Here is a 13,176-nt window from a genome sequence, read left to right as displayed (position 1 = left end):
TTCTCCTAATAGCGGAGAAAACATGTTGTATGAACGTGTAATAACGCCTAATTGGAGAAGAAACCCAGGATAACTGCTCTGTTGAGTCTGGCAGGGTTAGTAAAGTTAATTGGGGATGAAGTTTTGACAATGGCAGGAATAGTTACAAAATTAGTGATGACAAGATTGATTGTTAAAATGAGGAAGGAGAAGAAACGGGGACATTATAGAAATTATATTGTTGAATATGATGATCCCAAATTTATATAAAGATTTCATACTACTACTTTTCGATCTCGTGCTTGAGAAACTGGAGTGTATGAATGAAATGTGAAACTATTTCCTAACATAAAACGTTTTGCTGGTAGTAGGCATAATAGGCATTTGATATTAGTATTTCTGAATTACGTTCTGTTATGTTATTTATGTAAATGAGGTACATAAAAATGGCCATTTGTGCCTAAATGGTCTTGCTTATTTAGTGTGTGTTACAATTGCTGCAATATTAAAAAGGTCTGTTTTGTTTTATCTAGCAGACAGCTACTCAACAAATGTAATCAAATCGAGAACCAAACCAATCTTGGGTACAGTTTGTATTAACAGCTTTTTCAGTACGTATTAGACAATGACATTTTGATTTTTCATGTAACAAAACATTTGACGAACTTTGATGATGAGAATAGATTCTTTTACAGAAAGAAAAGCACACTGTGTAAAGCTGTAGTAAGATAGAGAGAAAAAAATGCTGGGACCTAAGGACTGAAGAAATGTATACTGTCTTGCTTGTCTCTTGTGTTTACTGGTCTTATGTTTCTTATATTTAATTTTATGTCAGACAAAAGAGAAAGTTATTAGCTAATAGGGAATAAAGTGCAAAGTTTCTGAGGAGTTCTTATCCTCCTAGTCACAGAAGAGTTCTTATTCTCCCGGTCACAAATAATCTCTCCCAGTAATAATTTTTTTTATTATTATTTTTTATTTTATTTTAAAAAGGGGGTAGGATGTCAAACTAGCTGACAGGAAGCAGGAGAGATGCCATAGTTTATTTCAGTGTCCACTGTCCTGAATATAGGTTTGATGGCTTGCAATATAAAATATACACGTTTGAATCCCATAGAGGAAATACAGTGATGTGCGATAGAAGAATGCTGTGTGAAGAGGTGTGGCACTGTGCTTTCACACACTTAAGACCAAATAACATGTTTTACATTCCTCGAACACATACTTTTATATATCACTTTCTTCAGAAAGATGTGCACTACAAAATGAACATATTTTTGAAAAATCTATTTTCTATAAAATTTTTGACATCCTATCTCAAACACTTGAGGGGGTCGGAGAGGTGGGATCCCACTATCATGTTTTTGCTCTGGTTCGGAAATATTGTAGATCCGGGGCTGCCACATGCTCTAAGCCAAAATCACAATTGGTTGGTCACATATCCATCTCTGCTTGCTCATCATCAATTGACCCGTGAACAACACTGACCATTCCTATTATGTATTATTACTGCTGTCGAGAATTGGTGTCTTTATACTAACATAAGGACAAGAAAGGAATGGTTGAGCCAAAACAAAGAAGCAACTCCCCGTAGTAACACCTGCACGCGTTCATAAAAGATAATGTTACACATCTGGTGGAACAGCAACTGTATGATGTACTACAAATTGCTTCTCCGAGGTTTAACCTTCACTGCTGACATTTATTGTCAACAACTCGGATGTCTTGTGGATGCAATCCAAGAATAGTGACCAGGAAGACTGTGAGAAGTGATGCTACTCCATGATAATGCCCACCTGCATTCTGCTAGACTGGCAAGTTACTCTGCACCCACCTTATTCCCCTGACCTTGCACGCTCAGATTTTCCTCTTTCCCGCAGCTTTCAAGGGACTTCCTTTCCAGATGAAAATGTGCTCTGAACACATCTTGATGAGTTCTTTGCCTCAAAGCCAAGTGATTTCTGCAATCGCAGAATTGAAAATTATCCTGTTGTTGGCAGACAATTGTAAATGGCGAAAGAGAATATATTATTGATGACTAAACTCTATGTCTATGTTATGTGTGTCTGTTGTGTTTATTAAATTTGTAGAAAAGAACTACAAGCTTATCCACCAACCCACTATAAGCCAGTGCAACACTGTCTTATGAAAGTTTTCAGTTGTCCAAGAACACCAGTGGAATCCTTAAGAAGATCCGAGCAGAGGTATCAAAATTTTGACCGTTTGAGAAGTATGTAGAGGAATATGACACAGCATAATGATGTGTAAGATTTTGCCATCAGTGACAGTGGCCATGAAAGCCCGCAGACCTGTATGTCTTATGTTTCTATAATAATAAAAAAGGCCTCTCAGGCATTCAGTGTGATATTGGCAGTTTATGAAGAAAATATTATGAATGACATTGGGGTGAAACTAAGATGTTGCACAATTCAGAACAATGTGATGTGTGTGACCAGACGAAGATTGGATAACAATCTAGTCACCAGTGAACTACTGCAAAAAGTGCACAAAATACTTGGAGAAAATAGACACTTCACATGATCATAATTAACAGATCCTTTTGCTCACAATCCACAAAGATTTGTTTGACACTGTAATTAACATATTAGGTTAGCTCAAGTTTTGAGCACACTTAGTCCAAACTTTCTTCTCGGCAATAGTAACACCCATAGAATTGGTGTGGGTCTTGTTCTTTAGTTGAGTGTGGATTTGTTACTGGTGAAGAGACATGAGTTTTGTATCTGGATGTTGAGATGAAATGGTAGTATAAGTAATAATATCACACAAGTTGTCCATAGAACCCATGAAATACCGTTAGGTTGTCATCCTCCATCCCTTCTGCCCCCTCTTTGTGCTCAGTGAAGAAGAGAGCCATAGACTTTTGGGGCTTTTATTAAGTGTTTGGTTGATTCTGTTTATGGAAAGAGGCACCACGGTCAATTTTACAGTTACAGCGAGGAGTTAAAAAAATAATTGGCATGTGAAGTTACAGAGTTCACTATCTGAAAATTTGAGCAGTTAGCAAGTTTGAAATGAGTATTGTTTGTTTATTTCCCAAACAACCACAATTTGGTTACCAGTGATTACTACCTCTTCCCCAATGTGAAAAAATGGATTTCATTGCAGGGCTTTAAATGCAGTGGGGAGCTTTGGGATTTCATCAAATCATGGGTAAGGTTTCTGGACACAGAGATGTAATGTGCATGTATACAGAAGCTAGTTCACAACTGCTATACATGCCTTAATGTTGCATGATATTATGTTGAGAAAAAACTTAAGCTTATAACTTTAAAATATATATATATAAGAAAGTTTGTTATATGTCCTATTGTTATCTTAATAACCACATGAAATTTATTTTCTTTAATGCTGTTATGTCTATCACACTTTCCAAAGTACCAGCATAATTCCGTGATTACTCAGTATAGTGTAGTCTTTCAGGTATGACCATTAATTATTTCCAGTGAGTATGGGGCAGTATGGAGAATCTCGGATTTAATTGAATTTTCCTTTCTAGAAGCTATCTTATGGCCTATAGTTTTTAGATACATTTTTTGTCCTTAACATGCCATGCAGGTGATGTTTTATTCAGTATTTCTTTGCAGGTTCTAATGCAACAGCAACAGGGGCAGATTGAAGAAGCTTTACGAAAGGCACAACATGATTCACTGAACCAGGCAGCTGCAGAGGCCAATATCAACTTCTCTGAATTGGATGCAGTCCTTCAGCCTATTATTGACTCTTGCACCAAAGATTCAATTTCTTCGGGAAAAGGGTGGATTCTTCAGCACTCATCTCCCCATTCGGACCATGTACTCGCACAGTACTTGCTAAAGAAGTGAGTGACAATGTACACTGTTGCTAGTTAGCTGCAAAATATAAATTATATGCCACATTTCAATAGGAGTTCTCTCTCTAGAGGTGGAGGTCAAGTGAAAGAGATGGCTTGTGACAGAAAACATAATGTATGGAACTGAATGATAAGTGCAACACATTAGTGCAAATTTGGAGATCTTTAGAGCTGTGTGATTTTGGGCCTTTGTAACAGTTTGAGGAACAAATATGCATTTTTTTTTTTTTTTTTTTTTTTTTTAAAAAAAATCCACTGCAGAAATTTCAACCTTCTGTGACTATTAAGGGGACTGAGGATTCACCATTATCATATTCAGTTGGTATTAGATAAGTGATTAAAACAGAAGAATTTCTGTTTCATATCCCTACAAAGTGCTGCATTCAGGTATTTCTATGAGTTGAATGATTCCAGTCGTGACTTGTTGGTACTGTATTCATAGAGTACTGTGTATTTTTGTTTATGTGAAGTGCATAATTTTAAATTTCTGAACATTTGAAGCAAGTTGCCTATTATTACACCCCTTTGAAATCTTACAAGGTCCAGCTCAATATTTGTGCAACTTTTCTCAGCGAGTACTTCTTTACAGATAACTGTATCATCTGCAAAAAGCCTGAGTTTACTATTAATATCGTCTGCAAGGTCTTTTATTAAAAACGTGATAAAGTAAGGGTCCCAATGCACTTCCTAAGGACACAGTTGCAGTTACTTCTATATCCCTCGATGACTGTCTATCTCAGGTAACACAATGTGTCTTCCCTACCAAGAAATCCTCAAGTCAGACACAAATTTCACTTTATACCCATTTGACCATACTGTTGACAATAATTATAGGTGCTCTATGGAGGCAAATGCTTTTTGGAAATTGCGGAATACTTTCTGCTTAGATGTATGGCTTTTTGGGTGTCGTGTGAGAAAAGTGTAAGTTGAGTATCACATGATCGATATTTTCGGAATCCCTGCTGATAAGCATGGTGGAGGTCATTCTGTTCGAGGTACCTAATTATCTTTGAGCTCAAAATATATTCTAGGATTCTACAGCAGATGAATATCAAGTATACTGGGCGGTAGATTTATGGATCACTTCTGCTACTCTTATTATAGATGAGTATGACCTCTGCTTTCTTCCAACTACTGGATACAGAGTTTTGTTCAAAGAATGCATGGTTGTTTAAAAGAGGGGCTAATTCAGCCACATAATTGGTATAGAATCTATAAAGAGACCATTGGGACCTAGAGCTTTGTTCAGTTTTTACTGTGTCTGCTGTTTCTCATCACCACTGACACTAAAATCCATATTGCTCATTTTTGCAGTAGTGGAACAATTAAATTGGGGCCATAACACTAGATTTTCATCGGTAAAGGAACATTTGCAAATGCAGTTAAACACTTATGTTTTTGTTTTGCTACCCTCAATTTCAGTCCCTGTCTCATCTCTTGAGTGTCTGGGCAGTATCTTTGGAGCCTTTAAATATGTAGATAGTAGCTGGAAATTTAGACCTCAGTACGCACACACATAAATCACGCACGCACACCGATCTCCCCCCCCCCACACACACACTTAATATATAAGTGTATTATTTTATGTTCACTTTTGACACATTGTCTTTTATCAAAAAGTCAGCAACCTTGAAAGATGATAACAGGTTGTATAGTGGATATGCTGATAAAACCGATGCACTGAATATGGTCAGTTTGTGTATACAAGAACAAAATAGAGAGCAAATGTGTTTTCTAACCTTTTCTCGCAGGGGAAGGAACACATAAGGATAGCAGGACTTTTTAAATAAGGATATAACTCGAACTAGTTTAAATTTGCTTAGTGTTAACTGTAAGGTGAAAAATTATTATACATTTGACAATTTATTGTCATCAATTCAGCTCTAGATAAACCCTGGCCTAGACCTTTCATGTATTACAGACTTCAACATTATATATAGCCATGTGGGTCCTGAAAGTTTTCTAATGTTGTCTACACATCTTCTATAAGATCATAGCCCCAGTCATTTCTTATCTTTTTGAATTCAGCAGAGGGCTTCCAACAACCACCCATTTTTTATTATGTTTTCTGCTCATCTCCATTTCGTTTTCAGCACCGTTATAGTTGTGTCTTCCACTCAGTTTTTTTAAATTTTCCTATCTGTCTTACTAATTCTCAAAATGTGTCTCTCCATTGCTCACTTAGTAACCCTTAGTTTTGGAATGGTTTTATCATTAAAAGTGCATGTCTCACAGTCATAGATTCAAAATTGGCAATATACTCTGATTGTAGATTTTCTGTTTGAGTCACGCTGTGATATTCAGTTTGAAAACTATATTTGGTTTACCAAACCCTCTCCAAGCCAATTTTACTCTTCCTTTTTTTCCCCACCTATCCTTTTTCAATGAATAGTGTTTTGCAGATTATGTTTGACCATTTACATTCTTGCACGCTCGAAATAATTTATACTTTAGAAAGTAATGAATTTAAAGTGATTGAAATGTCTTTCTGTTGTTTCCAGAGTTATAAATCCTGCAGCTCAGTTCACTCAGAAACTACACATTATTTACTTAGTTAATGATGTGCTTCATCATTGGTGAGTATCTACTGTAAGATATTGTTACACTTGCTAATATCCAAATGTACTATATAAAACGTTATGTTTGTGTTGAATATGAGGGACATAATTTACTGCAAAAGATGGTTTATACTTCTAGAAAATGTGAATTTATATTATGCTTCCAAGTCACACAGGCTTGCATCCCCTTTGTTGCTAACAGCAAACTTTTAATTTCAAATGTTGTTCTCATATAATTTTGTCTTAGTTTATAACATAGGGTGTAAATGTCAATTGTTTACAATTTACTACGTTGACCTAAATTACAGCTCATGCATGCTGCTTGAGATTTTCATTACCCTCTGCTCTCTTATTACACCACCTGTTTTGTTGACATTGTTAATTTAAACTGTCCTGAGAGGCTAATGAAAAAAAGGCTTACGTTAACATCATGCAAAAACTAATTACATTTACAGTTGAGTCTACATCGATATTCTTACCTTATGAGCACAGTAGTTTTGTTGTAAAAAGGCCAGACAAACAAACTGATTTAATTGTTAAATTTATGGTGTTAAAATTTACAACATTTTGAGGTAAAATTTACACAAATATAAATTCTACATTTAGTAAATGCAATAAGAAGAGGTTTTTAATATTCAAAGATTATTTATCCAAAGTCTTGCATGTGTGCATGTGCTGTAACTTAGGTGGCTGTTGTAGACCAATTTGGAGCTGTTTCCTGGCTTACTACGCCACAAGTGTCCTGTGTCACTGTTGTATGTTGTGAACAGCTATTGCTTACACCCTCTATACTGGGTCACTGGTTGCTTAGCTTTTGGACAACATCCTTCTTTAAGAGTGAGTGTGTGTGTGTGTGTGTGTGAGAGAGAGAGAGAGAGAGAGCGCACACATGCTTGTGTGAACTTGCGTATGTGGGAGTAGAACTCTCTCCGCAAGCTAAGTAATCGATTGTCAGATTTAAGGGTAGTTGGAATGCCGTATCCCAACAATGTTAAATTTAGTGACTTGGCTTCCGTGTATTTCAGGAACCTCTGTAGCCATTGACATGAAATTTTTACAGGACATTAAATGGTATGTTCTGAGACTACTGAAGCACAATAATTGTATTTCAGCCACTGCTTTTGGAAATACAATTTTTTAAGTACACGGTTAAAATTTTGTGTACTGTACCCTAAATAATTTTAATTATACATAACATTATGTTCTTCTTTTAGTTCAGTAGACTCAGGATATGTATGTTATTACTCCCTGAAAATTTGAATACTCTACTCGAAGTGGTTTCTGAGATTTACGGAAAAATGCAACAGAAAATGTAAATTTTCAGGAATGGTTTCTAAAGTTTCAGAAGATTGTAACTCACTTAATATATACTTAATTTTTTATTTGTAGTCACTCGGAATCAACCTGCACCATACTGTATATTATTCTCTTGAACTGTTCCCAAGTTGTTTCTTCTTTCTGGACGCCTTAGTGGCCAACTATGCTGATATAACAGAATCACTGACCCCCCACTTTAGTGTCTTCATTCCAACAAAGACATTTTATAGTAGGTGAGTCCATATAAGATTATTGAATGACTCATTGGGATTTTGAGTCTGACCGTGCAGACACTTCTTCAGCAATTCAGGATTTGCCAGGTCTCTGTAAATAGGTTTTATGATATCCATGACTGCTGCTGATATGTAATGTTTATGGCTGTATGAACTGTTTGAGTACTGGGCATTGCAGTAATTGCACCATGAATCAGGTCCAGGAGGGCAAAGGTGGTGTACTGGTTTTTCATCAGTTGACTGTCTGTGGAAGAAAGTAGCCCATACTGCCTGCTGCATTTTCAACAAATTGTCAGTATTATTTCTAATGTCCATCCCATAATACTGCTGTAGTTCATCAATCATTTTGTCTGTCAGCCTGTCTCTTATGGTTTTACCATAAGAAAGTTTCTTGTCTCTCAAACTTTGTTTCAGCTTCCTCAACCTGGTGCCCATCCTCTCCTGGACAGTACCAACACATTCCAGTTTTGTGATAATCGTCCCACCATAAGGCTGAGTGGCTACTACACTGTTATATGCTTTTGAGTCTCCACCTCCTAAGAACTTAGTGTAACACACTCCCCTTTCGTTCACAGATCAACTAAAAATTTCAGTTACTGCAGAGACCTCCATACCACCACTTGTACCTTTATAATTTCTGTCACAGATATGGAAATCTGTTACCTTCTCAGTATCCACACTGGTCACTGTAGCAATAGAATTCTTAGAACTGTAGCTATGCTTCTGCCAAGTGCCATCAAAAGCTACTGGTATATCAGTCATACCATCATTTATTTCAACAGCTTCATTTGCAGCACCCTTCATTGACTCACATGCAACAGATTTCACAACAGCTCCAATAAATCCTGCATACTTCTCAATTTTACAAGGTGGGTGTGGCATATTCATCACAGCACACATTGTTTCTGCTGCAGTGTGTCCTTTGCCAATAGCTCTCAATCCATAAAACCACCTAACATTTACTTCAAAATAATTATTTTTACACTTACCAGAATTCCAAAATGTATGAGTATATCTACAACTGGCACAACCAATAATAAGTTTCCTGGCTAGTCCATTTGATACCTCACTATCTTCATGTAAACTAACAGCCCCTCCACAAATTTTATAACACACACATTCACCTAACACTCTTATTAGGATGTGTAAATCTATCAGAATGTAACCTAACCAACCATTTACATCACTTATGTTTTGAGAAAACTGTTTATTTTATTTTAATCTTCGAGGCGCTAATGGTTTTTTCTCTAGATACTAACAAGTTTGCCTGTATTTCATTGTAACTTCACACGCCACATGTCGAACACAATGTTTCCCTTTATTAGAAAACCTGTTACTATAAAACCCACGTTTCTTAAAAACACTTCGTTTTGGCGTCATATTTTACATTTTGAGAGATTTGACAATTTATTCGTCACTTTTCCTTGGAAAAAACATTAGCACTTTGACATACAACGCGTGTTTATACTATGAAATGATACGATACTGTTTTTGACAGTGCTAGCAGTACAAACACATAATTTAACCTTTATAATACAGCAATCCACAGCCTTGTATATAAAAAAATTACCGATTTCATTAGGTCTTGAAGTAATACATGTAAAAATTTTAATGTTTTCAACCGGTGTAGATTATATTTTTAAAAAAATAAAATACTTCCCATGTGAGTTTATAAGTGAAATATATATCATTTTATTCAAAAAATTGCAAATTTTATAATGAGATAAAAATCCGAAAATGTGAAAAAAAATTTTTTTTCCATTCTAACTCCCCTTAAATGTCTTTTCCCTGCACACTGTCTCTTTTTGTTTTTGAGAGCTGTGACTTATTTTCATGCAGATGTTGTTCGCCAGATTGAATTTTATGTTATCATGGAGGATAATTTGAAGTTAATGTTATTATTCATTTATAAATTGTAGCTATGTTACCATGCACTTTGCATTAGAGGCTCTGCAGTAGTACAAAATATTGCCAGCTTAAGTTACTCCCCATTCATTAACTGTTGTCTTGCAATATGATGAGTGACTATGTCAGAAAATGTCCCTACACTGACGATTTCACCTGCAGTTACAGGGTCCCCAAAAAAACTGGACTGAGGTGTGGGACTGCGGTCTTCATATCACATTACTTGGAGGCACAAACGTATCCTGTAGTTAAGATCCTTAGTTGGTGGAGAGTGATTGTTTACACTTGGGTCATTTTGTCGAAATTCACACACTACTCTAGTCACATACTTTGCTCTTCACACACTATCTGGTGGTTGTGACTACAGTGTGTAGTTCATGGGAATTAATGAGTATGTCACGGTATGTTCCATATTGGTGTCTGCTTCAGCAGTGTCGTATTCCATATAAAGACTTTCTTCGAGAAGCTTCGTAAAAAGTGCTGTTGCTGTCTCTGACTGTTGGCTGTACTTGAAAATGCCCGAGTAGCACACTGTGTCTTTCATTTAGTGGTTTATAAAAGTAACCCTGTGTCTTTCATTTAGTGGTTTATAAAAATAAACTAGTTGTATGTATCTTATTTTTCATCAAATATAATTTTGTGATAGTGTGTACAATCAAGGCTATTTTGCTCTTACTCATTGTCTAAGCTATCCACAATCACAACAAATGAAGATAATTGTTACTTGTAACTTCCCACTTATTTATTTTAGATCCATTCAACAAGATATGTGAATTACTGTCAACAACTTTTCAGTTTTGCTTTACACTGTTATTTTGAGCTCACTCTCTTCATAAATGCTCAAGTTGTGTATTCTGTTTCTGTTTTTATGGATATTTTCTTTGCCGTCTTCCTAGTTGAAAACAGTCAAATTTTGTTACTTGTCTTCTTATTTTTGATGATGGTGTTTACAGATATTTAAGATGTCTTATTTGATACTTGTTTTGTGTATGTTCATATTTTCAGTTTGGATACTACACAGTGTCCTTTATAAACCATTTATGCAAGTGGTGGTAGATTTAATTTCTATACACCTAATTGCTGAAGCAATATTTGAGTTACACTATCCTAACTTTATGTAGTTTAATTCAGGAAATTATTCCTTTTACAAAGGACTATAGCTTCAGTTCTTCCAAATTTTAAATTGCTAAGTGACTATGTGACTGAAATTTTAAGGATTCTCATTATAAATGGAACATCCAAGAGGCAAGATCTCATCAGAGTAGACGTAGGTAGTCAACAGTAATATTGGCAGTATCCTCACCTTTAATAACACCTTGGAGCCTCCTCTAATAATCATTGTGCCCATAGAGGTCAGATGTGTGTCCTGGATAGCACAACACTGCCACCACTATCCTATGGTGGTCCTGTAATGTAATTGTTCACCAGAAGTACTGGAAGCTGATGTATCCTGCACGACCATCACTGTTTTGAAACTGGTAACATGAGTAAGCAGACCATGTTCCTCAGCCAACCGTTGTTGGTAACTGGTGGTTTCAGTTCCACAGAAGCACGTAAACGGATTGTCAGCCACAAAATAATAGGAGACTTGAACAGATTGTCCACTACAAACCCGGCATCAGGCCCATGGACGCCTGCCGAGATGAGCTTTAAATAAGGCGGACTGAGAAACTTTCGCCTCTGCTGTCACCATTGAATCTCCTCCACGCGGGAACATTGATGTGAAGGTTGAGCATGTGACTACAACAATCCTTTTTGCAGCAGAAAACTGAGTCCCTCGCTCTTTAGGGGGCTCCCGGTGAAAGGCAGTCCCTCTGTGGTCGCTGGAAGTTGCAGTAGCAATTAAGGAGCTTCGGCGAGCTGTACAGCGGCATAAGTGGCACCCTTTCCTGGAGCAACTCATAGCCTTTAAACAGCTCCATGCTTGCATTTGTCAACTTGTCAAATGACAGAAGCAGGAGTGTTGAGGGAGATATGTCTCGACCATTGGGTTCCATATGTCACCTTCCCAAGTCTGGGCAAGGATCAAACGTTTTTTCGTGTACCAGAACCCAAAAGGTGTTCCCGGTGTTAACATAAACAGCGTGTTATCTACAGATGCAACTGCGATTGCCGAGCACTTGGCTGAGCACTATGCTCGAGCCTCTTCATCAGAGAACTATCCTCCAGCTTTTCACACTCCCAAATGGTGGCTGGAAGGCAAAGTCCTCTTGTTCACTACATGCTACAGTGAATCCTATAACGCCCCATTTATGGAGTGGGAGGTTCTTAGTGCCCTCGCACATTGCCCCTACACTGCTCCTGGGCCAGATTGGATCCACAGTCAGATGATTAAACATCTCTCATCTGACTAAAAGCGACATCTCCCCGTCATCTTCAACCGGATCTGGTGCGATAGCGTCTTTCCATCGCATTTACAGGAGAGCACCATCATCCCGGTGCTCAAACCCGGTAAAAACCCGCTTCATGTTGATAGCTATCGGCCCATCAGCCTCACCAACATTCTTTGTAAGCTGCTGGAACATATGGTGTGTCAGCGGTTGGGTTGGGTCCTGGAGTCACGTGGCCTACTGGCTCCATGTCACGGCGGCTTCCGTCAGGGTCACTCTACCACTGATAATCTTGTGTCCCTCGAGTCTGCCATCCAAACAGACTTTTCCAGAGGCCAACACCTGGTTACCGTCTTTTTTGATTTATGAAAAGCGTATGATGACCTGGCAACATCATATCCTTGACACGTCATACGAGTGGGGTCTCCGAGGCCCGCTCCCGATTTTTATCCAAAATCTCCTGTTGCTTCGTACTTTCCATATCCATTTTGGTGCCTCCTATAGTTCCCCCAATATCCAGGAGAATGAGGTTCCCTAGGGCTCTGTATTGAATGTATCTCTATTTTTAGTGGCTCTTAATGGTCTAGCAGCAGCTATAGGGCCATCCGTCTCACCCTTTCTGTATGCAGATGACTTCTGCATTTCGTACTGCTCCACTAGTACTGGTGTTACTGAGCGGTACCTACAGGGAGCCATCCACAAGGCGCAGTCATGGGCTCTAGCCCATGGTTTCCAGTTTTCGGCCGCAAAGTCATGGTTTACGTACTTATGTCGGTGTCGTACTGTTCATGCGGAACCAGAACTTTACCATAATGACAATCCACTCAATGTAGTCGAAGTGCTGGCAGCACCTCAATGCCCTCCACTGCCTGAGCAACACAAACTGGGGTGCAAATCACTCTACACTGCTGCAGCTCTACGGAGCCCTTGTTCAATCCCACCTTGTCTATGGGAGTGTGGTTTATAGTTCGGTGGCATCCTCAGCGTTGCGTTTACTTGACCCA

At 37.8% G+C, this 13,176-nt stretch overlaps 1 protein-coding gene across 5 annotated transcripts in view; it reads left to right on the top strand.

Annotated features, from left to right (window-relative positions):
- The window catches only part of LOC126259741 (calcium homeostasis endoplasmic reticulum protein), a 335,568-nt gene that overhangs the window by 44,028 nt on the left and 278,364 nt on the right, over window positions 1–13,176 (top strand). For all 5 annotated transcript variants that reach the window (XM_049956747.1, XM_049956756.1, XM_049956740.1 and 2 more), the window contains 2 exons: window positions 3,585–3,817; window positions 6,331–6,405. In XM_049956747.1, the coding sequence (XP_049812704.1) occupies window positions 3,585–3,817; window positions 6,331–6,405 (308 nt within the window). The remainder of the gene's footprint in view (window positions 1–3,584; window positions 3,818–6,330; window positions 6,406–13,176) is intronic.

Source organism: Schistocerca nitens, chromosome 1, assembly GCF_023898315.1.
Source record: "Schistocerca nitens isolate TAMUIC-IGC-003100 chromosome 1, iqSchNite1.1, whole genome shotgun sequence".
In the NCBI taxonomy this organism is placed as follows: Eukaryota; Metazoa; Arthropoda; class Insecta; order Orthoptera; family Acrididae; genus Schistocerca; species Schistocerca nitens.
This window is presented reverse-complemented; position numbering and strand designations above follow the sequence as displayed.